This window comes from Aquarana catesbeiana, linkage group LG12, assembly GCF_042186555.1.
Source record: "Aquarana catesbeiana isolate 2022-GZ linkage group LG12, ASM4218655v1, whole genome shotgun sequence".
In the NCBI taxonomy this organism is placed as follows: Eukaryota; Metazoa; Chordata; class Amphibia; order Anura; family Ranidae; genus Aquarana; species Aquarana catesbeiana.
In genome coordinates this window covers 60,347,674-60,369,783 of record NC_133335.1, presented here as the reverse complement: position 1 = coordinate 60,369,783, position 22,110 = coordinate 60,347,674, and the positions used below count along the sequence as shown (strand labels likewise).

The window sequence follows — 22,110 nt, the reverse complement described above, 5'->3', positions numbered from 1 at the left end:
GGTCACGGTTAATAAAGCAACCAATTTTTGGTCCAGGAATGCCTCCTCCTCCTGTTCCTGGACTGGACACGGGTCAAAGCAATAACTCCAAGGCCAATAATAAATAACACGTTATCTCCTCCGATTCCGCAACTAAATATAAAGCCCGAAATGAAAAGCGCAAATCAACACTCACCAAACTTCTACTAACACGAAATTCGCAGAAGGAGCCCAAAGAGTGGCACTAAAGAGCTGAAAAACCACGTAGTACGTCACTACGTTTGCGTTTGTTGGCCGCAGATTCCTTCCCGTTTGTACAGGTATGTAAGACAAGATCCAGGCACACGCCTTCGGACAAAAGTCCAAGGTTTTGTCTGCGGAAAATCCAATCGTGTGTACGAGGCTTAACTGTTATGGCACCTTTAGATCTTTATGGCTGCCCATCAGTCCCTATCAGTAAGATTTCTATTCTCTACCTGTCCCCATACACACAACAGGAGGTAAGAGGAAATCCTCACAATATTAGAGTGACACTTGTCACAATACAAGGTGTCTTCCTTGTAATATCTCCCCCCTATTCTTTTTCAGTTACAACCATAAGGCTTCATGCACACTGGACGTTTTTGGACATTTTTATAGCTGCTGTTTTTGGCCTCAGACATTTCTTTTCAAAAAAAAATTCCCCAGCATGATATCCTATGTGTCCATGCACACATGGGCTGTTATAAACTGTTTTTGGCTGGGGCATTTTTTTAGCTCTAAGAAACCCCAAAACTAGTGGGGTTGTGAGAGGAGTTTTTCAACTGTAAAAACACTCTTACGTCCAAAAACGCTGATAGATTCGCAAAAACGCAGCTCACAAGCATTTTTTTAAAGTTTTTATCCCTTACTAATAGCAGAGAGGTGGTTTCTGTGTAAAAAATGCTAATGCTAAAAACGTGAATAAACGCTATTGCAAAAATGCTGAAAAACTCATTACAAAGCTACTGGCGTTTTTATAACGTCTTTAGAATGTCCAGTGTGCATGAGGCCTATTCACTGTCTCTCCTGATGACAATGATTATCAGGACAAATACTGAGGGTAGATCTCCTCAATAGGGAACTGGACGGTAATAAAATCCTGGAACAATTAGAAATGAGATGCTGGATTCCAATCATCAGAAGATTGGTCAAAATGTAACTAGGGACAGTGGCTTTGGTAAGGCAACTCTTAAATTAAATGGGGGTCCCCCAAACAGAACTTAGGAGGCTCATACACCCTATTATAATTTTTCGTTATAGTCATATTCAAAAATACAGTGAGGGAAAAAAGTATTTGATCCCCTGCTGATTTTGTACGTTTCCCCACTGACAAAGAAATGACCAGTCTATAATTTTAATGCTAAGTTTATTTTAACAGTGAGTGAGAGACAGAATAACAACAAAAATATCCAGAAAAACGCATTTCAAAAAAGTTTTAAATTGATTTGCATTTTAATGAGTGAAATAAGTATTTGATCCCTTCGCAAAACAGGACTTAGTACTTGGTGGCAAAACCTTTGTTGGCAATCTATTTATACATTTTCTCCTGCTTTTAGCCTTCTATTTTTTTTTTTATGTACACTGGTGACACCTAGTGATGTTTTATCAGTACTACTTCTTTAGTCAATTGTTCATTCACCAGGTACAGTACACTATTTTCTTTCTATATGATTTTTGTAGCCCAAGATTATGTAGAGCATTTTACTTCCTCCTAATTTTATTATTATGCATAGCATTTTTCGTCTGCATTTTTTTTGTTTTGTTTTTACAGCTGAAGTAAAGCCATAAACCATTTTTGTACATTTGTTACAAAAGTTACCTCTACTGAATTGTGTCCCATCTCTGGTTTCTGCAGCATTTGTTAATACTTTTATTCAGCTTCCAGCCATCTGTTGGCACCAAACATCCGAGTTTTGTAGTTCCGGCTGTAGTAAAGCTATACCAGGAGATTGCTAGTGTGGCACCTCCTCCATTTAGAGAAGGTTTTTTTCCTTCTTTTTATAGAATACAAGGCGTTCTGTCAATGATGGAATTGGGGATGAATGTCATCATCTCCCTCCTCCAATCACAGAGCATCTTCTCAATCACTAGTACAAATGTAAGGGTATTTTTTTTCTTTTGCACCATGTAGTGCACTCTGTTTTGTTCTACTGTTACTCTCAGTCATATATGTCTTTGGATATATGTGGAGCATGCAGGGAGGTGCAGATGGCTTTGGTACCAGTGAAGACTTTACTTCTGATCATCATAACCAAATGCTAGGATGGCGTAAGGCTTCAGAGAGTCAACACAACCTACAGACTGATGGCCAGATCAGGCACAGACCAAGTCCAGATTTCAGGCAGGGTGAAAAAATGATGTCTGCCACGGTCCAAATAATACTTGGCAATGCCATGATGAAGCTCTGACTTCAACCCTTTTGTAGCACCCCTCTGATACCCCAAAGGCAGGATAGCACCTTCAGAGGCCAGGGACGGGCTAGCATTTCACCCCAGGGCTGATAAAACGGCTAAAATGGGAGGACCAAGAAAGGATATTGGGCGCCAGTCACTTTTTGTCTTTTTAAAGTTTTATTACAAAATGGTTAAGGAGGTGAGGGTTAGGGGTCCCAGATACCTTTGTAGATCACTTGCAGACTCCAGATCCAGATCAATATCTTTAAGCAGACCTGGCAACACTGTAAGTACATTCACAAATTACAGTGCATCCTCCAAGTGAGTCACCAGGCCCTTCTGAGAGACCAGTCTTCTTCCTAGCTTTCTCCATCAATGGGTTTCCCTTGGGTCTCCTCCTTGGCACAGCTTCCTCCAGACAAGGCGGGACAGCTTCAGGACCACTTCAGCACACATTAGGCCCCAAAACGGGCTTCTGAGCCTAACAGAGGGAAGGAGAGCGAGCACATAACTTGCCCTAAACATTTATATCCTCCCCCCAGTATGCACCAGTGGCCTAAACATCCTACTGGATTGGCTGAAGGTAATATAAATATTTATAACTTTTTTGTTTGTTTTGTTTGTGAAATCTCATACTATGACCAGTGATACCAGTGACATCAACTGACGACAGTGAGAAATCAAAAGCCAACTAAGCTTATGGAAAAATCGGGTTTAAAACTATACAATCAATCATCTTTAGGACAAGGGGGCTACACTTTCCTTAACACTGACTTGGAACAACTATGGAAGTCACAGAAAAGGCAGAAGTCTTTATCTGCATTTGTGTTTTGGGATTCTGGCTTAAAAAATAAAGATCAAAGTGTGAATATGAATAGGCATCTAGCATTTGAACTAGCATTAGAATGAGGAATCAGCAATGTTAGCTTCCATGATTCTTCCAGGAAAAGTGTCCTTTTCTGTTGTAGCACCCTCCTAGGTAGGTTCTAGAAAAGAGTATAGTTTTTGGTCTTTCTGCTTACGAGGAAGATGGTTAGGTAAAACTTAGTGTGCTCTCTGCCAACCAGGGAGCAGGATCTATTGGTTAGGTCTGCTCATTGTACTCAGGTGCAGCTCAGCTTGTTCTGACTGTCCCTCACTGGTCCAATAGGGAGGCATATTGGACAGTGAAAGGGGACCTGGCAAGTGGGTGCACAGGCTTTGTTACAGCAATACAGTAATTGGCAGAGGGAAAGTGCTGCATTGCATTATGAGATACTGTATAAAAGGCCAGAGTACATGTGCTCAGGGTGTGGTGTTGAGCCAGGGAACAGAGTCTAGGAGGGAGAGGGGCGGCTGCCCTTTCCTCCGCAGAGGCCGTGCGGCCCTGGGTGGTTGACCCATGGTCCTGGAGTGCCAGGGAGAAGCTAAACCCAGAGGTCCTGCAAAGCTGACTAGAAAGGAGACACCAGGAAGGATCTGCTTCTGCCTACTGTGAGTACAGATCTCTGTCTTTTGGGGCCTGTCGAGTGAGGGCCACTCCCTTCGGCTAGAAGAGTCAGTGGATGGGTGTCAGTAAAGGGGATGCTGGAGAGTGTCCTGCAGATAAGATAGTTCATAAAGTCTGCTGCTAGTGAGAGCAAGAAGACTTAACCCTTCCATATATGTGGCTGTATGGTCAAAGCAGTGTGACTGCTTCTGCTACTAATCCGGTGATGCCAAGTGAGAGTTGTCCTTATCTTTTGTGAATAGTTCCTGTTAAATTTCCCACTCACCTCTTCTTCTATCCAAGTTCCAAATAAAATACAAAAACCCAAATACCTTGTACTGGTCTTTGAGTAATGAACAACAGGAGTAAGGGGTGGAACAAGTAGGAGCCCTAAAAACAGTGGGAACCCTTAGCAACATAGTGGGAAATCGTTAGCAACCGAAGTGAAAATTTACACAGCAACAGTGGGAAACCCTCTGCACCAAAGTGGGAACCCTCTGAACTAAAGTGGGAACCATTGGCAACCAGCTGCAGGTAACCAGGGAGAGACCTTTGAAGTCATCACTCCACAAGCCCTATAGCAGTGGTTCTCAACTCCAGTCCTCGGGACCCACCAACAGGCCATATTTTAAGTATTACCTTGAGGAGTTGCAGACTAGAATACTGCAATCACTGAGCAGCAAGTGATATCACTTGTGATGTATTTCAGCTATCTTGCAAACCTGGCCTGTTGGTGGGTCCTGAGGACTGGAGTTGAGAACCACTGCCCTATAGGGACAGTGCTACAAATGTATTTTTTTTTAATAAATTAGTGGAATATAGTTACATTGTTTTTCGCATGGAGGACTAAAGTCTGACAATGGTTAACAATTTACATATTGTTTAATTGTTTTTGTACTCATTTTTAAAAGTGCTCGTGCGGATGAACAAAGGCAGCATGCTTTCAGGTGTATTCTGATTGCATTTGAGATGCTTCATTGGTGGGACCATTTAACCTACTTTTTTTTTTGGAAAAATATATAAAAGGTGGCACCAAGCATATACAAGTAAATATATGGTATATATCATGAACCAAAATCATGAACATGTATCACTGCAAAAAAACACATATATTGTTGAACATATAGCAAACTAAATAGTCCATTAGTGATAGTGTTCCCAACACTATCACTTCTATAGACATCAACACAAGCCCAAAAGCTGTCAAAACTGTTCCTGCATAATATAAACATATAAATATAATATATAAACCATTTTGTGTTATATTTCCACAGGAAACTCCACTGTCCCAGAAATTTCATCCATATGAACTTATTTGTGTCCTTTATCATACGTGGTGCTGCAGTGTTTGTCAAGGATGCCATTCTCTTCGCTGATGAAGATATTGATCATTGTACTATGTCTACGGTAAAACCTTTTTAGTGTGTATATCTCTAGATAAGCATAAGTGCATATCTCCCAACTGTCCCTGATTTTGAGGGACTGTCCCTGATTTGGAACAATATCCCTTTGTCCCTCATTCCTCCTCATTTGTCCCTTATTTTGGTCTGATCTATATAGTTGTATATAAAATGCGCTTTTTATCTTTCAAAAAGTGTTTCTCAGTGCTCAACCTTTCATCCAATTTCTAAATTGCTGCATTTCTACATTTTAAAAGCCAATATAAAGGAATAGTAGTGGTAAAAAAAAGCACTTGTGGATTTAATTAACCTTTTTGGGGGTTATTTCTCCTTTAAGGGGGTGTGGCAGGGGGCATGTCCTATGCCTACATAAATTTGCTAGTAGGTGTCCCTCATTCCCATTTCAAAATGTTGGGAGGTATGTAAGCGGGCTAGCTAGTGCCGCTGGCTAACCAGTATACTTACTGGAAATCTGTCAGTTTCAGTTCCCCAGGTGCCTATTAATTGACCATTGTTATTCTGTATTCTGTTAGTATTAACATACATTAAGTGAACATATGCTTTGTACTTGCCTTTACCTTTACTTCAGGAATGAAGAGAGAGGAAGCTCTTTATAAATTGTAAAATCATGACTTTGAGTATCCACAAGGCTGATGGTCCTCCCCACAGTGCCATGTGACAACATAAATGCCTGATTGGTCAGTCAGTAATAAGGATGAACGGAGTAATTTCCCTAAAATTGATATTCTGAAACAGAAGCTCTTCATTTCACTGAGCGAAAATGTGCTTAAAGGAGAAGTACAGCCAAAGCTCGTTTGGCTGTACTTCACCTGTGGACCACAGGAGTGAAGCCCTCTGTCGGCTGATGTCAGAGAGCTGGTCCAGGCTCAGGAAGGATCGTGACCATATGGCTGAAATCCACCCACATGCCGGGACTGGCACCTGGCTCAGCCACTCAGCGAGCTGCTGAGAGCCTGAACTGGCCACTCCCACCCCTCCACAGCTCAGCGCTCCAGTGAGCGAAGGGGGAGGGGGGTTAATGGCAGAGCAGAGAGCGGTGACTGACAGTCACCAGCTTTCTGCTCAGGGAGCTCTGTGAACCAAGCGATCGGTGGTGTTTGATAGCTCGGTTCTCAGTGTTAGACCCAGCGGGGGACAGATGCAGCATCTGACCAATGCTGCATTCACCTAGGTAAGTAATGACTCAACAAAAAAACAAAAAATTCCATATGTAGCGGTGCCCCCGTGGGGTCGCTGCGTATTCTAGTTCCACGCGTCGCCCTGCTTGGCCAGACATTCATTTCAGACACACTTTGCCAGTCAATGAACAGTCTTTAGCTTGTTTTTTTGTTGTTTTTATTTAGGGGATTAAACTTGGATGGGGAAAAGGGACATAGGATGCTCAAATGATGAATCTTGCTTGATTGATTAAAGATGGTTGAATCTAAATTGACAGTCTCCCATACTTCACACTTCTCCAGCACACTACTTAAGATAACGTTGCTTTCTCCACTGTACAATCCTAGATTTTTGTCACCGTTAGCACATGGTTAGACCTCACTCTGAATAAGTCCCAACATCTTAGTAATAGCCATTTGCAGGCATGGGGTCTGCAGTCCCCTCTGTTGTAGCAACTATTATTCAAGAAAAAGGACAATGTGCTAACTGAAACTTGGTGGACTACTGATCCCAGAAAATCCAATGCAAATCGTGCCAACCCTCCTGGCTGCAGCAACTTGACTTCAACGACACCACAGTCTCTCCATCTGGCTTCACATCCAATCCTGGCATGTCTCTCCCAGAGCTACTCACTGTGCTTCTCACTCACCGACCCCGGCATGGTTCCCTCCTGAATGACTTTCCTGGCAGTGCACCCCACTGTCCTCCTTCTGCTCCTGTTCCAGGACACCTCTCAATGACCGTGTAGGGAGAGGCTCCCTCCCAGCTCCCGAGCTCCAGACCCGAGTTAACCCCCCCCCAGAAAGGGGGTTCTCTCAAGGGCCACGACAGTCTAATGCCCCGTACACACGGTCTGATTTTCCGACGGAAAATGTGTGATAGGACCTTGTTGTCAGAAATTCCGACCGTGTGTGGGCTCCATCACACATTTTCCATAGGAATTTCCGACACACAAAGTTTGAGAGCAGGCTATAAAATTTTCCGACAACAAAATCCGTTGTCAGAATTTCTGATCGTGTGTACACAAATCCGACGCACAAAGTGCCACGCATGCTCAGAATAAATAAAGAGATGAAAGCTATTGGCTACTGCCCCGTTTATAGTCCCGACGTACGTGTTTTACGTCACCGCGTTCAGAATGATCGGATTTTCCGACAACTTTGTGTGACCGTGTGTATGCAAGACAAGTTTGAGCTAACATCCGTCAGAAAAAATCCATGGATTTTGTTGTCGGAATGTCCGATCAATGTCCGACCGTGTGTACAGGGCATAACACTCCATCATTCAGTTCTTCCACCTGACAACTCCCCCCACAACAGGCTGACCATGAGTATATATAGGAGACCTGCCCCCTGCCAGTCCTAGTTGGGGATTGGTCAGGGCTCCCAGATACACTCCATGTCACTCCAACCCTCTGCCCTGTCTTTTCTAGAACCCTCTGAAAACAGGAAGTGCCAGAGAGATGAAGTACATGTCAGTCACATTCTGCTACACTAAACCACTCCCCAGCCCCCAGATCAAAAACAAACAGGCCTAGCTCACAGCTAGGCCTGCCTAAATTTACCTGCAGTGGCTGAAACAAAAACACCACAGTAAACACTACTTAGCAACCTACCTACCTAAGGTAGAGGGTGCTAAACATACATCTCTTTTAAATAAGAAAAGGTTGATTACTTACCCCCCCCCCTTTTTAAAGGGTTTGTTTTTTATTTTGAAATTGGGGGGGGGATGTATTCTTAGGTAGTCTCGTTTATTGAATGTAGCTTTTTTTTTGCTTTTGTGGGGTTTTTTGTACGTGTGATAATTATTTGTGTGCTGACTAATTTTTTATTTGAATTTTTCCACAGTTTTTTTCTTTATTTAAAAAAAAGGAGTTATTTTTTTGCCAGGGTAGTTGAAATGAGCATCTGTAATCCTCAGGAACCATTTAGAACCCATTGCACTTTTAAAAATTGCCATAACGCTCTTTATTTCCTCTTTCCCACTGACTTGAATACATTTCACCAAAATGGTAAAGTGTTGCTGAAATGCTTTTATCAAAAAAAAAAAAAAAAACTCTTAACCTCAGTCATCTCAGTCATCTGTGGTCACCAAGCAGTGTCATGTTGGAGTAAGGGGAGCGAGTTATGCTGTCTTTGTATCCAGAAGTACAGGTTATTATTCTTCTCTTCCTGGAGCAGCAGGAGAGATCATTGGAGTTGAGGGCTTCTGGTGGGGTCATTGTTAAAAATTAACCTCTTGCTTTTCTATGCATGACCAAACCACAGGTTAGATATAAACTATGTACTTTTTGTACTGACATGTTTACTGTTTATTGACATACGTTTAGCCGTGTCCTGTTTGTATTTCAGGTGGGCTGTAAGGTGGCCATGGCATTTTTCCAATACTCCGTCTTAGCTAATTTCTCCTGGCTTCTGGTGGAGGGGATGTTTTTGCACACTCTACTCACGCTCACCTTCACCTCCCAAAGAAGATATTTTTGGTGGTACATTGTTATTGGCTGGGGTGAGTAGGAACAGAAAATACTGAATAGCGAATGTTGTGGAATGAACTCTAGTGGCGTGCCTTCATTTGGCTTAAGAGGACAAACAGATCTAGGTAGTTGTGCCAAAAAAAGTCTCAAAAGTCTTAAGTCTTATATTTTTTTCCACAAATGAGAACAGGAAACAACCCAATGCATTTCAGGGGCCAAAAAGCCTTCATCAGGGCTTGAACACTATATCAAAATGCCTATTAAACTCAACACAAAAAGCTTCTGGGTATGTGTATCACTATTAATAAATCTATGGTAGGAGACAAGTCAATAAGAAATCATGTCAGTATCAACAACAGAACCATTATTGTTTTTGCTGCTAATACTGGCAGATCTATTAACCTAGGTGCTGGATCTCTGAAAAGAGACCACTGCTTCCACACAGACAGCAATGGTCCTTCTCTGCAGCATGCTGGCAGGGTATAAGCTTTTCTACTCAGGCTGTAGCTGCTTTCTAAAGAAAACACACTATAATGCCCTGTACACACGGTCGGACTTTCCGACGGGAAATGTGCGATCGGAGCTTGTTGTCGGAAATTCCGACCGTGTGTGGGCTCCATCGGACTTTTTCCATCGGCATTTCCGACACACAAAGTTTGGGAGCTGGCTCTAAAATTTTCCGACAACAAAATCCATTTGCGTAAATTCCAGTCCTGTGTAGACAATTCTGACGCACAAAGTGTCACGCATGCTCAGAATCAAGCAGAAGAGCAGCACTGGCTATTGAACTTCATTTTTCTCGGCTCGTCGTACGTGTTGTACGTCACCGTGTTCTTGACATTCGGAATTTCTGACCAACTTTGTGTGACAGTGTGTATGCAAGACAAGTTTGAGCCAACGTCCGTCGGAAAAAATCCGATGGATTTTGTTGTCGGAATGTGCGATCGTGTGTACAGGGCATTAGACTTTGAACACCATCTGGGGATATGAAACATTTCCAATGTTGCAGCTGCTGCCGATTGCCCCCGTGACAGCTCTGCCCACACGGTCGTGCCATTCATTCACACAGCTCTGTGTGTGAATGAACTACAAGCCCCAACGTCATTTGCGTTTGTCGGCTTGTAGTTCTCAATGAACTACGTGGCTGTTTATTAAGAAATACAAGCCGACAACCACAAAGGATGCTCCACATGGCACTGTCTTCTTGTCAAGTATTGGCTTACCCATACAGGATGTATGGGCACACAGATACACTGACACATCTGCAGGAGACCTGCATGGCACCAGCGATCTGCTTATCACTGGTGCAATGCTTTACAAGATCCCCCCCCCCAAGAAAAAAAAAATGCAAATTTTTTTACCTGCAAAAAAATATGCATTTATTATTTTTTTCTGAAACGTGAATTTATCCTTTTTTTGAAATGTATTTAGAGTCATGGAAAATACAGACATTAGCCAGACACATCTGAGTACATCATCAAAAGAATCTCTAACATAAGAAAGGCTAACAGAGAATTTTAATAAAACAATACAATACCACCACTTAAACATAGATAGTACTGCTTACTTATTTTGCAGGGGAACAAACATCACATGGCCTTTAAAATGGGAAAAGGCACACATGGCAGGATCACGTCAACAAATTAACCATCGCACACAGCATACAAACTGAGCGATGTTGCCAGTATTTGGTGGAAAAAAAAAAACTAGGGAAAATGCAGCAAAAAAAGGGGAGATGGGGGGAAAACCTTGAGGGAACAAGAGGGTTCCACATATCCAGGGGTCTGAAATTAGGAGGAACAAGGAGGAGGGAGAAAGGAAGTGAAGCAGAGGGAAGGAGGACGGGACCGGGGAAAAAACACAAGAAAGGAGGAAACTGAGAAGGAGGACCGACTGGGGAAAAAAAGGGGAGGGGGAAGGAAAGGAGGAAGAGTCACCCGGCCATCCCTCTCCCGCGGTAGGGCGAGGCATGCAGAAGTTCACTGGGCAGTGGAAAGCTCGTTAAGGTAGGCATCAGTATACACAAAGTAATTCCACAGCCTCCAGGTTTCGGAACACACCTCTTCCGTGTTATGCAGTGTGGCTGTAAGTTCTTCCATGTCCCATAGATTGTTGACTTTGACGAACTACAGAGCTTTTGTAGGGGTGTCAACATCTCTCCAGCAAAGCGGGATACAGGCTTTAGCGGCATTTAGGAGTTGCATTGTGAGAGAAGATTTGCATTTTTTAGCGGGTCGTTCCGTCAAATGCAATAAGCAGGCCATAGGGTTAGCATGCAGGTCAACAACCGTAAGTTGTTTTATGATAATGGTTACATCTTGCTAGAACGGTTGAATTTTAGGACATTCCCAGAAAATGTGGAGCATGGTCCCACCCACCACGCCACAACGCCAACAGGGTGAAATTATCCTTTAATAAACAATGTGCATCATATAAATGGTGAAATAATAATCACATAATAGATTTGTGCATGACAAAAGGTGCAAACTTCATAGAATCATCCAAATGTGAAATCTTGCAAATGATGAGAATCCACGTGTAAAAATTCAAAACCAGCTCACAGATAAATGTCAGATACATGTCAGTTTCCTTACCATACAGTAGTGATCTCCAAATGATAAAAGATCAACAGTGCGGAAATTGTTCAAACGGGGGGCCATATCTCAGGGTAAAACTGACTCCACACCTACACGGTCCTTCACTGGTTATCCAAAGGCAGCACCTCAGAGTAATAATGGGTAGGTGAAAGAACAATGGACCAAAGCATAGTATGCTAAAACCACATGATTTATTAAAAGAAGATACTAACAAAGGTTACAGAGTAACACAAGCATAACACACTACACCAGGGATCAACAGCGGGTGCAGCCTCACTCTATGCACGTTTTGTCTGGTGCAACGGACGTCTTCAGGGGATAAAGAAAATAAATAAAGATAAAAATAACCAGTAAGATAAAAATGATAACAATAAAGATAAAAATAAAGCTAACCAGTGAAGGACTGTGGTGGCTGTGGAGTCTGTAGTATCCTGAGTAGTGCCCCCCCCCATTTGGTTGATTTATGCGCTGTTCATATCTTATCATTTGGAGATCATTCGCATTTGGTAATGGAACTGGCACACTTGTCTGTGAGGTGGTTTGGGATTCTTACATATGGATTCTCACCATTTTCAAGATGCATACTAGCTCATTATGCCTTTTGTCTTGCAGGTTTTTTTTTTTTTTTTATGAGAGAATTTTCAACCACTTTAAATTCCACCCTCTTTTTATATTTTGATCCACCTGAAATGTATCTAGCTGATTTTAAACTGAATGTTCATTTGGACTTTGAAGCCTTTTAAGGGTAGAATTTTAAGTTGTACGACAATTTTCAGAACTTTAGTAACCTCTTCATTTTCGATATGAGATTAGCATGCAAAGAAAAATGGACCATCACTTGGGTACGAGGCATAAAGCTGAACTCCAGTTTTCCTTTCATTGGAATTCAATGGAACTATCAATCCCAGCATAGATCACACCTGTGTAATATGTTGCTCTGTTGTCTGCAGATCCCCTGATATTCTGGGTTTAGTTGTGGCTTTGTGTCATATGACACTCTGCATACCCTCTGATAGACTCTGACCCTTCCCCAGCCACTTCCTGCAGCAACTGTAGTCTGTAACATGCCTCTTTGTAGTCTTTCAGACTCTGCAAATGATTGTTTCTGAGCATGCATGGTCTTGGTCTTCCAATTTTTTTTCAGACGAATACTATACTGATTAAGTGAAATTCAATCCCAACCAGTCACACCTACAGAAAGAGTCCAAACCTCCCATGTCCCAGCTCTCAGACCACAGCATTATTTAAGAAGGAAACGCTTTCATACACAGCCTGTTCTAAAAGCTAGCTGTGATGCTGCTGGGCATGTTTGAATAGATCACAATTAGAATTCAACCCTGCCTAGTTAAATATGCCGAACAATGTGAACAGGGAGTCCCACCTCTCAGATCCCGCCCTCCCAGAGCTCTGTGATGTGATTAATTTACATGAAGGAAACACCTTCATAATAACCTCCCAAAGCCCTTCCTCTGTAGTCTTCCAGTAAGCCATTATTCTGCAAGACAGGAATGAAACGGGAGGCGGTATCAAATATATACACCTTTCACTACCCACATGAATGCCCAGAAACACCCATAGCAACCCTAAGACCCACCAACATCAACTCCCAGAACTGGTACAAGTGACTACCATAGCCCAACCTGAAGCTACGGAGACTCAAAGGATCATGGGAGATGTAGTATCAGTCCTGGAAAAGTAAGGAAAAGGGACCTCAAAGAACTTTAAAAATTCACCTGCTGCATACAGCTAAAGAATATAAGTTACACATAAACTGACAGTGGGGTTGTGATTCATTTACATGCACATTGCATGTTGTTTTGGGGAGGAAAATCTGGAGGTCTTCTTTAAATTTGTTGATTTATCAATCTACACCAAACTCTGAGGAGCACCTTTTTGTCACGTTTGTCCTTTTTGTCTCGTTGTGCGTACATGACCTTACTATGCAAAAAGCCGCCGTGGGCAGGAGGGGAAATGGAGGCGCGGGTCTTGCAGCTGCCCACCTCCCCGCCCGACGCCAGATAACATTTACATATCTAGTTTAGTAAATATGTAACAGAATTTTACAGCACTGAACTTTACCCATGCATTGTCTTGGGTGAAAAATGTATGTTAATTGCTTTGCCAGTTTTACGACTTTGGAAGTTAATTTAAATTGTTGACAGATGTGGTGTCCCATGGCAGTTTAACAGCTGAGAGTGTTTAAGAAAATGGAACCATGGGGGAAATATGCAAAGGTACAAGACCTTAAAGTTCAGCACTTCAGGCCTTCTGCAGGATAGGATTTTTTCTTCTCATGAGAGACCGAAATGACATTTATTCAATGTTTATAGAAAATAGAAACACCTGTTCAGCAACCCTTGGTTTGCCTTCAGGGATTGTACATTTCCTGGATTACTTAACTGCAGCAGAGAAGTTGACTCTCACCCTTTTCTGGACTAGACAAAACTGATCAGGATACTTGGATCTCACTCCATTGTACATTTCAGTCTGCTAGTTTGCTCATGTATGTTATCCCAACTCTTTTGTCCTAATTTTTGTTTTTATGCTTTTTTAAAAAAAAGCTATAAAGCATCTCTTCTCTGGTGAAAATTGGTTTGGGAGGCAGTTACCTTTCAATGACCTCCCGGTCTTTGGAGCAGGCAGGTCAGCACTGTACAGTAAAAAATAAGCAATCTTTTACTCTTGTCCTAACCCGGGTGGCAGTAAAAATGGGCAGATGAGTTGTTCACCCATGACTGCCCACCTCAAAATAACATGGCAACCAGTTGAAGTTGTACACATGCCGCAGCAAAAATGATTCCCCTAGTGGCATTTGGCAGTTGTACCACTGAGGAACTTAACCCATTTCCGTGAATAGCATGTGGAATTAATTAATAATAAAAATATACGCAACTGCATTAATTAGTGTATGTACACTGACTTTACACACACATGAACTTTAATGGCATCCCAGTCTTAGTCTGTAGGGTTCAATATTGAGTTGGCCCACCCTTTGCAGCTATAACAGCTTCAACTCTTCTGGGAAGGCTGTCCACAAGGTTTAGGAGTGTGTCTATGGGAATGTTCAGCCATTCTCCCAGAAGTGCATTTGTGAGGTCAGGCACTGATGTTGGAGGAGAAGGCCTGGCTCCCAGTCTCCGTTCTAATTCATCCCAGAGGTGTTCTGTCTGGTTGAGGTCAGGACTCTGTGCAGGTCAGTCAAGTTCCTCCACCCCAAACTCGCTCATCCATGTCTTTATGGACCTTGCTTTGTACACTGGTGCGCTTTCTATGTTGGAATAGAAAGGGGCCATCCCCAAACTGTTCCCACAAAGTTGGGAGCATGAAATGTCTTGGTATGCTGACACCTTAAGAGTTCCCTTCACTGGAACTAAGGGGCCAAGCCCAACCCCTGAAAAACAACCCCACACCATAATCCCCCCTCCACCAAATGATCTGGACCAGTGCACAAAGCAAGGTCCATAAGACATGGATGAGAAAGTTTGGGGTGGAAGAACTTGACTGGCCTGCACAGAGTTCTGACCTCAACCTGATAGAACACATTTGGGATGAACTAGAGTAGAGACTGCGAGCCAGACCTTCTCATCCAATATCAGTGCCTGACCTCACAAATGCACTTCTGGAAGAATGGTCAAACATTCCCATAGACACATTCCTAAACATTGTGGACAGCCTTCTAAGAAGAGTTGAAGCTGTTATAGCTGCAAAGGGTGGGCCAACTCAATAGTGAACCCTACAGACTAATGCCCCGTACACACGGTCGGATTTTCCGACGGAAAATGTGTGATAGGACCTTGTTTTCGGAAATTCCGACCGTGTGTAGGCTCCATCACACATTTTCCATCGGATTTTCCGACACACAAAGTTGGAGAGCAGGATATAAAATTTTCCGACAACAAAATCCGTTGTCAGAAATTCCGATCGTGTGTACACAAATCTGACGGACAAAGTGCCCCGCATGCTCAGAATAAATAAAGAGATGAAAGCTATTGGCCACTGCCCCGTTTATAGTCCCAACGTACGTGTTTTACGTCACCGCGTTCAGAATGATCGGATTTTCCGACAACTTTGTGTGACCGTGTGTATGCAAGACAAGTTTGAGCCAACATCTGTCGGAAAAAATCCTAGGATTTTGTTGTCGGAATGTCCGATCAATGTCCGACCGTGTGTACGGGGCATTAGACTGGGATGCCATTAAAGTTCATGTGTGTGTAAAGGCAGGCGACCCAATACTTTTGACAATATAGTGTATATGTGCACGGAATTCCGCTTTAAACCCAACACAAATTAATACAGTAAGATGAGACATGTTTCATATGAATACATTTTTTTAAGTCTGGGTATCTTCCAGCTATTTACTTATTTTTAGACAATTTTAATTCATCTTATTACAAGGAAGTTAGAGGCAAATAACATACAAATTAATACAGCTTGATAATGACTAAAAATCATTCAATTTATATTTTTAATGCTAGCAGTGTAAGTGCCTACATTTTTCTTGATATTCAGTCCCTGTATAGAAGAGAGACTGGAGAAGAGAGAATATATTATTTGGATCTAAATATTGGCATGCCACACAGGCAAGTAGTAACAGGGTAACCAATGCGTTTCAGGGTCTCTCTCTATCCCCTTCATCAGGGCTACTAATTTAGGAGTATAAATATATATAAATATACATGAATATAGAAAACCATTTAAGTAGCAATACAAATATAAAATAAGTAAAAATAAAAAAAAAACAGCAAAATGGCATAAAATAGGCAGAAGAAAATAAAATGAGTTAGAGCCAGCACAAGAAGCAAATCAGGTTTGTTGCAGTACCAAGAGCATGCTGATAAGAGGAGAGAACAGAGTGACACAGGGAAGAGGGTACGAAGATGTGCTGCTTTTCTTTTCACTGTCCAGTCACAGGGTATGTATGGATGGGGGGGGCTGTAAGTAAAAGTATAGCAGAGAAAGATCAGGTCAGGTCCCTTCCTCTGCCAGACAGGGCTGTACTGTGTGGCAGAACTGTAAATCTTAGGATTGGATGGACAGAAATACAAATACTTTTGACAGCTCCCATATATGCATAGGCATGCGCAGGGGGTGTGCCAGGTGTGCCTGGACTAACCCTAATCACTCTGTGCAGTTCCGACTCCCCCTACTGCCTGGGCTTCCCCCCGTGTTGCCCTCACTCACTGTGTTTATTCACAAACTGAAGCATAGCAAACACCATTTACTATACTTCAATGTGTTTAAGCTTTGGGGTGCACACCCTAGTGCAGTAGGCTGCACACACCTAAGCATATATGTATTTCATATGTGAAATATGTGAACATAGCTGTTTGATTGCCTGTGGTTCAGCTTTAAATGGGGTTGCAAACTCCCATTGATTATTTGTACCTATAGGTAAGCCTATAAGCTTAAGCTTACCTATAGGTACTGGAAATATCTCCTAAACATGCATAATTTAGGAGATATTTACTGTATATGCAGCCGATGACATCATCGACACATGCGTTCTGAAGGAACGACTACCCGTGCCGTTTCTTCAGAGCTGTGGGCCGTGATCAGCAACTCCTGTGACGCCACGCAGCTCCGGCCAGTCACACAACCGGAGTCCACGGACCCGGAAGGAAGACGGGTAAAGATGGATGCTTCCTCCAGCGGTGACAACGCCTCAGTGGAGGGCTTTGTTTGCAGATAAGTTTCACATAATGTGCTAGTATGCAATGCATATTATGCCTTTACTTTGCAGGTCAAAAAAAAAAAAAAGGTAGCCGTTTACTTCCTCTTTAAAGTGGTTCTAAAGTCTCAAGGTTTTTGTTCACCTTAAAGTGGTTGTAAACCCTTACAGGCTACTTTTCACTACAGGTAAGCCTATAAGAAGGCTTACTTTTAGCTACCCAGGAACCTGCACCATTTAGGAGAAATCCCCTGTATCAGCATTGGCACATGCACACTGAAACAACGGCTTGTTCATGCCGTTGTTTCAGCTGATGTGCCATTACCAGTGACATCATTGTGGCTCCAGCCAATCACAGCGCCGGAGCCTGTGATACCCGCATATAACTCCGGGAGACATGTCGCCGGGCAGAACAGTGTGCCAGGACTACTGTGGGGGCTTTGATCTCAGGTGAGTATTTCATAATGAGCTAGTATGCTATGCATACTAGCTCATTATGCCTTTGTCTTGCAGGTTTTTTTTTTTTTGGTGTGTTTACAACCACTTTAATGAATTCTATGCATTAAGTTAAAAAAAACCCTCTCTGCTGCAGGAACCCCCCAGCCCCCCTTATTCTTACCTGAGCATGATCCGACGTGCAGAGACATGCACGAGAGCAGAGGCTCCTGCCAAAATCTCCCTCCTCATTGGACAGATTGATAGCAGTGGGAGCCATTGGCTGTCAATCAAATGTCGTGACGAGGGAGCTGGTGGGCGGGACCGAGTTGCCCTTATGGTCTGGGCTTTCCATGAGGGCACTCCCCGAAGAGGAGGGGCATTGAGCGCCAGCGGGGGGGGACCCCAGAAGAGGAAAATTAGAGCTGCTCTGTGCAAAACTATTGCACAGAGCAGGTAAGTAAAAAAACAATAAAATCAAAGGTTTAAAGTTACTTTAAGATAATCGTTCACATATGTTTCTAAAACAACACAACAGATTATAGTTCTGCTTTAGGTGTATGGTATATATCAAAGGTATGTGCTTTTTTTTCTAGGTCTGCCAGCTCTTACAATTACAGTGTGGATCAAAACCAGGATCAGCTTTGATGACACTGGGTAAGAGATTGTCTGTCTTTCTATCATGTTATAATATTGTATGCACATAAGTCCTGTGTATATCTTTTGCAGAACTGCTTCTGGTTTCTGTATCTCAAAAGTTTAAGGGAAGTTGTTACGTATGGAAATATGGCCATGCTGGAAGCATCATTTAAATAGATCAAAACTTTTGGAAAGATACCAGTGGTTTGAATTACTAACCAACCTATTGTACCTCTCAGGGCTCTTTGCATGCTCACTCCCAACTCAACTCACCCTGCCACAGTTCTTACAACAGTGTTTCCTTCCATTTTTCTCATTGCATTTACTCTATGGTGAATGCAACAGAAGAGACACCACGACAAGGGTGCATTTTTGCCAGGAAGACTCACCACTAGAGAGTTCACAGACTTCCAGAGATTAGACAAAAAATAGGAAACACCAGGTACAAGAATGAAATCATTACAGAATGTGATGTTAGACCACCTTTGGCATCCAAGACGGCCTGAGTTCTGTTGAGAATTGACAAATATTATTCTGGGTCACAATTAGGGATAGGCCAAACACCCCCCGGTTCAGTTCGCACCAGAAAACTGCAAACAGGCAAAAGTTCTACTGAACATGCGAACCCTATTAAAGTCTATGGGTCACAAACATGAAAAATCAAAAGTCCTCATTTTAAAGGCTTATATGCATGTTATTAAAATGCTAAAAAAAGGGTTTTTAAAACAATCGTTTTTTCAGGAGCAGTGATTTTAATAATGCTTAAAGTGAAACAATAAAAATGAAATATTCCTTTAACCACCTAAGGATCGGAAGGATTTTCTCCCTTAATGACCAGGCCGTTTTTTGCGATACGGCACTGCGTCATTTTAACTGACAATTGCGCGGTCGTGCAACGTTTTACACAAACAAAATTTATGTCCTTTTCTTTCCCCACAAATAGAGCTTTCTCTATTTGTGGGAAAAGAATAAAACAAAAAAAGAGCGACAATTTAAAAAAAAAATAAACATTTTTCACTTTTTGCTATAATAAATATAAAAAAACCCCCCACTAATTTCTTCATCAGTTTAGGTCAATATGGATTCTTCTACATATTTTTGTTAAAGAAAATCGCAATAAGCGTATATTGATTAGTTTGAGCAAAAGTTATAGCGTCTACAAAATAGGGGATAGATTTATGCCACTTTTACTATTTATTTTTTACTAGTAATGGGGGCGATCTGTGATTTATAGTGGGACTGTGACATTGCGGTGGACAGATGGGACATTTTTGACACTTTTTTGGGACCATTGACACTTATACAACGATCAGAGCTAAAAATAGCCACTGATTACTGTATAAATGTCATTGGCAGGGAAGGGGTTAACACTAGGAGGCGATCAAGGGGTTAGGTATGTTCCCTGGGAGGTGTTTCTAACTGTGGGGGCAGTGTAGTGACTAGAGGAGGAGAGAGAGATCGCTGTCCCTGATCACTAGGAACAGCAGATCGTTCTCTACTCCCCTTTCAGAATGGGGATCTGTCTGTTTACATTGACAGACCCCGGTTCTGGCTCTGTGGAGCGATCCCGGGTGACCAGTGGACATCGCGACCGCTGGCCACGCGCATCAGCTCCTATACTGTAGCGCCTATACTGTAGTTCTTAAAATGGCCAACATACACCTGTGGCGATTCGCCCAGGACAGCCAACCTGCTGCAGTATAATGACAGTGGCTGGTCTGCAAGCGGTTAAATATCGTGCCTGGGGGGTCCCCTTAGTCTGCCTGTAAAGTGGCACATCTGTGCAATGTATAGAACATGCCGCATCAATAATGACATTTCTAAAGGAAAAAATGTAATTTAAACTTGCTTGCGGCTGTAATGTATTGCTGGGTCCCGGCAATATAGATGAAAAATCAATGAAAAAAATGGCGTGTCCCCCCCCAGTCCTTACCAGGCCCTTCGGGTCTGATATGGATTTTTAGGGGAACGCCACAGAAAAATGTAAAAAAAAATTGGCGTGGGGTCCCCCCCAAAATCCATACCAGACTCTTATCTGAGCACGCAGCCTTGGAGGTTAGGATAAGTGGTGGACGAGCGAGTGCCCCCCCCTCCTGAACCATACCAGGCCACATGCCCTCAACATGGGGGGGTGGGTGTTTGGGGTGGGGGGCGCAGAGCCCCCCCACCTCAAAAGCACCTTGTCCCCATGTTACTGGGGACAAGGGCCTCTTCCCAAAAACCCTGGGCTGTGGTTGTCTGGGTCTGTGGTCGGGGTGCTCGGAATCTGGAAGCCCCCTTTAACAAGGTACCCCTACCCACTCACCCAAAAAAAGTGTCAAAAAGTTAAAACCACAAGAGACAGTTTTTGACGATTCCTTTATTAAAAAAATATATATAAAAAAAATAAAAACTCTGCCTCCATGGGGCTCCCGGCGACTGCTGTCTTTTTGCTTTGACAGCTCTTATATAGGCAGGGGTGGGGCCACCCACTGATGTAACCGGATGACCCCGCCCCCATCTGATATCACATGATGTCACATGACCTCAGAAGGGGACGGGGTCACTTGGTTACATCACCGGGTGGCCCCGCCCTTGCTTATATTACAGCTGTTGGAGCCAAAAGACAGCAGTCGCCAGGAGGCCTCCCATGGAGGCGGAGATTTTTTCTATTTTTTGGGGTCCATCGGGCGGCATGATTGAAGATGAATGGATATCGCGGGACATTTTTTTTTTCTTTTTTAATAAAGGAATTGTCAAAAACTGTCTGTTGTTTTTACTTTTTGACACTTTTTTTGGTGATTGGGTAGGGGTACGATGTACGATTTTGCAGGGGACCCCACGCCGTTTCTTGTCTTAATTCTGTCATAGGGTTCCCCTTAACCACTTCAATACACTGTATTATATACTCTGCACGGCACTATATACTCATGCAATGTATTATATATACTACACGGACTGCACTATATACTCTGAACTATATTATATATATATATATATATATATTACATGAACTGAAATATATATACTCTGAACTGTATTAAATATACTACATGGACAACACTATATACTCTAAACTGTATTATATATACTACACGGACTGCACTGTATACTCTGAACTGTATTATATATACACTACAATGACTCACTGCGCACTACACTACCTATCTAATCTCCATTCATTCACTATATACGGCCGCCATGTAAGAAGCAGCCTTATTTAATGTGGGGCATGGACTTAGCCCCTGAGCCATGATTGGAGAAAGGCACCCTGCCTTTGGCCAATCATGGCTCTCACAGTGATTGGCCAAAGCATGCAGGTTAGGTGCATGCTTTGGACAATCAGCACCTGTCAATGCACTGCGATCTTGCAGTGCATTATGGGGCACTCCGCGGTGGGCGAACTTGCTGCGAGCGCCCTATATGTTCATTTGTTCTACGGACAAACTAATAACTGATGTTCGGCTCAAACATCAAGCCCATCCCTAGTCACAATCCTGCACAATGTCCTTTTGTCTCTTTTGGTATGTTGACCATGCTTATGCTCATCAGAGGCACCAGCTAAGTGAGAACAAACAATTTGCCCTCTTTGAAACTCAGTAATCTCTGACATGACTAAATATTACTAGCAGTGCATGACAAATGTTAGACATGTGCAGAACGAAAGCTGGTCAGAGTTGATGGGAAGATGGATGGAGCCAAATACAGGGCTATCTTAGAACTAAACTTGTTAGAGTCTGCAAAAGACTTGAGATTGGGGTGGAGGTTCACCTTCCAGCAGGACAAGGACCCCAAACATACAGCTAGAGCTACAATGGAATGGTTTAGATCAAAGCATATTAAAGTGGTAGTAAACCCTAGAAAAAAAACAAAACCTAC

At 42.7% G+C, this 22,110-nt stretch overlaps 1 protein-coding gene across 2 annotated transcripts in view; it reads left to right on the top strand.

Moving 5' to 3' along the window:
- LOC141114293 (vasoactive intestinal polypeptide receptor-like) overlaps positions 1 to 22,110 on the top strand; it is a 195,862-nt gene that overhangs the window by 65,028 nt on the left and 108,724 nt on the right. For both annotated transcript variants that reach the window (XM_073607898.1, XM_073607897.1), the window contains exons 6-8: positions 5,136 to 5,268; positions 8,792 to 8,945; positions 18,210 to 18,270. In XM_073607898.1, the coding sequence (XP_073463999.1) occupies positions 5,136 to 5,268; positions 8,792 to 8,945; positions 18,210 to 18,270 (348 nt within the window). The remainder of the gene's footprint in view (positions 1 to 5,135; positions 5,269 to 8,791; positions 8,946 to 18,209; positions 18,271 to 22,110) is intronic.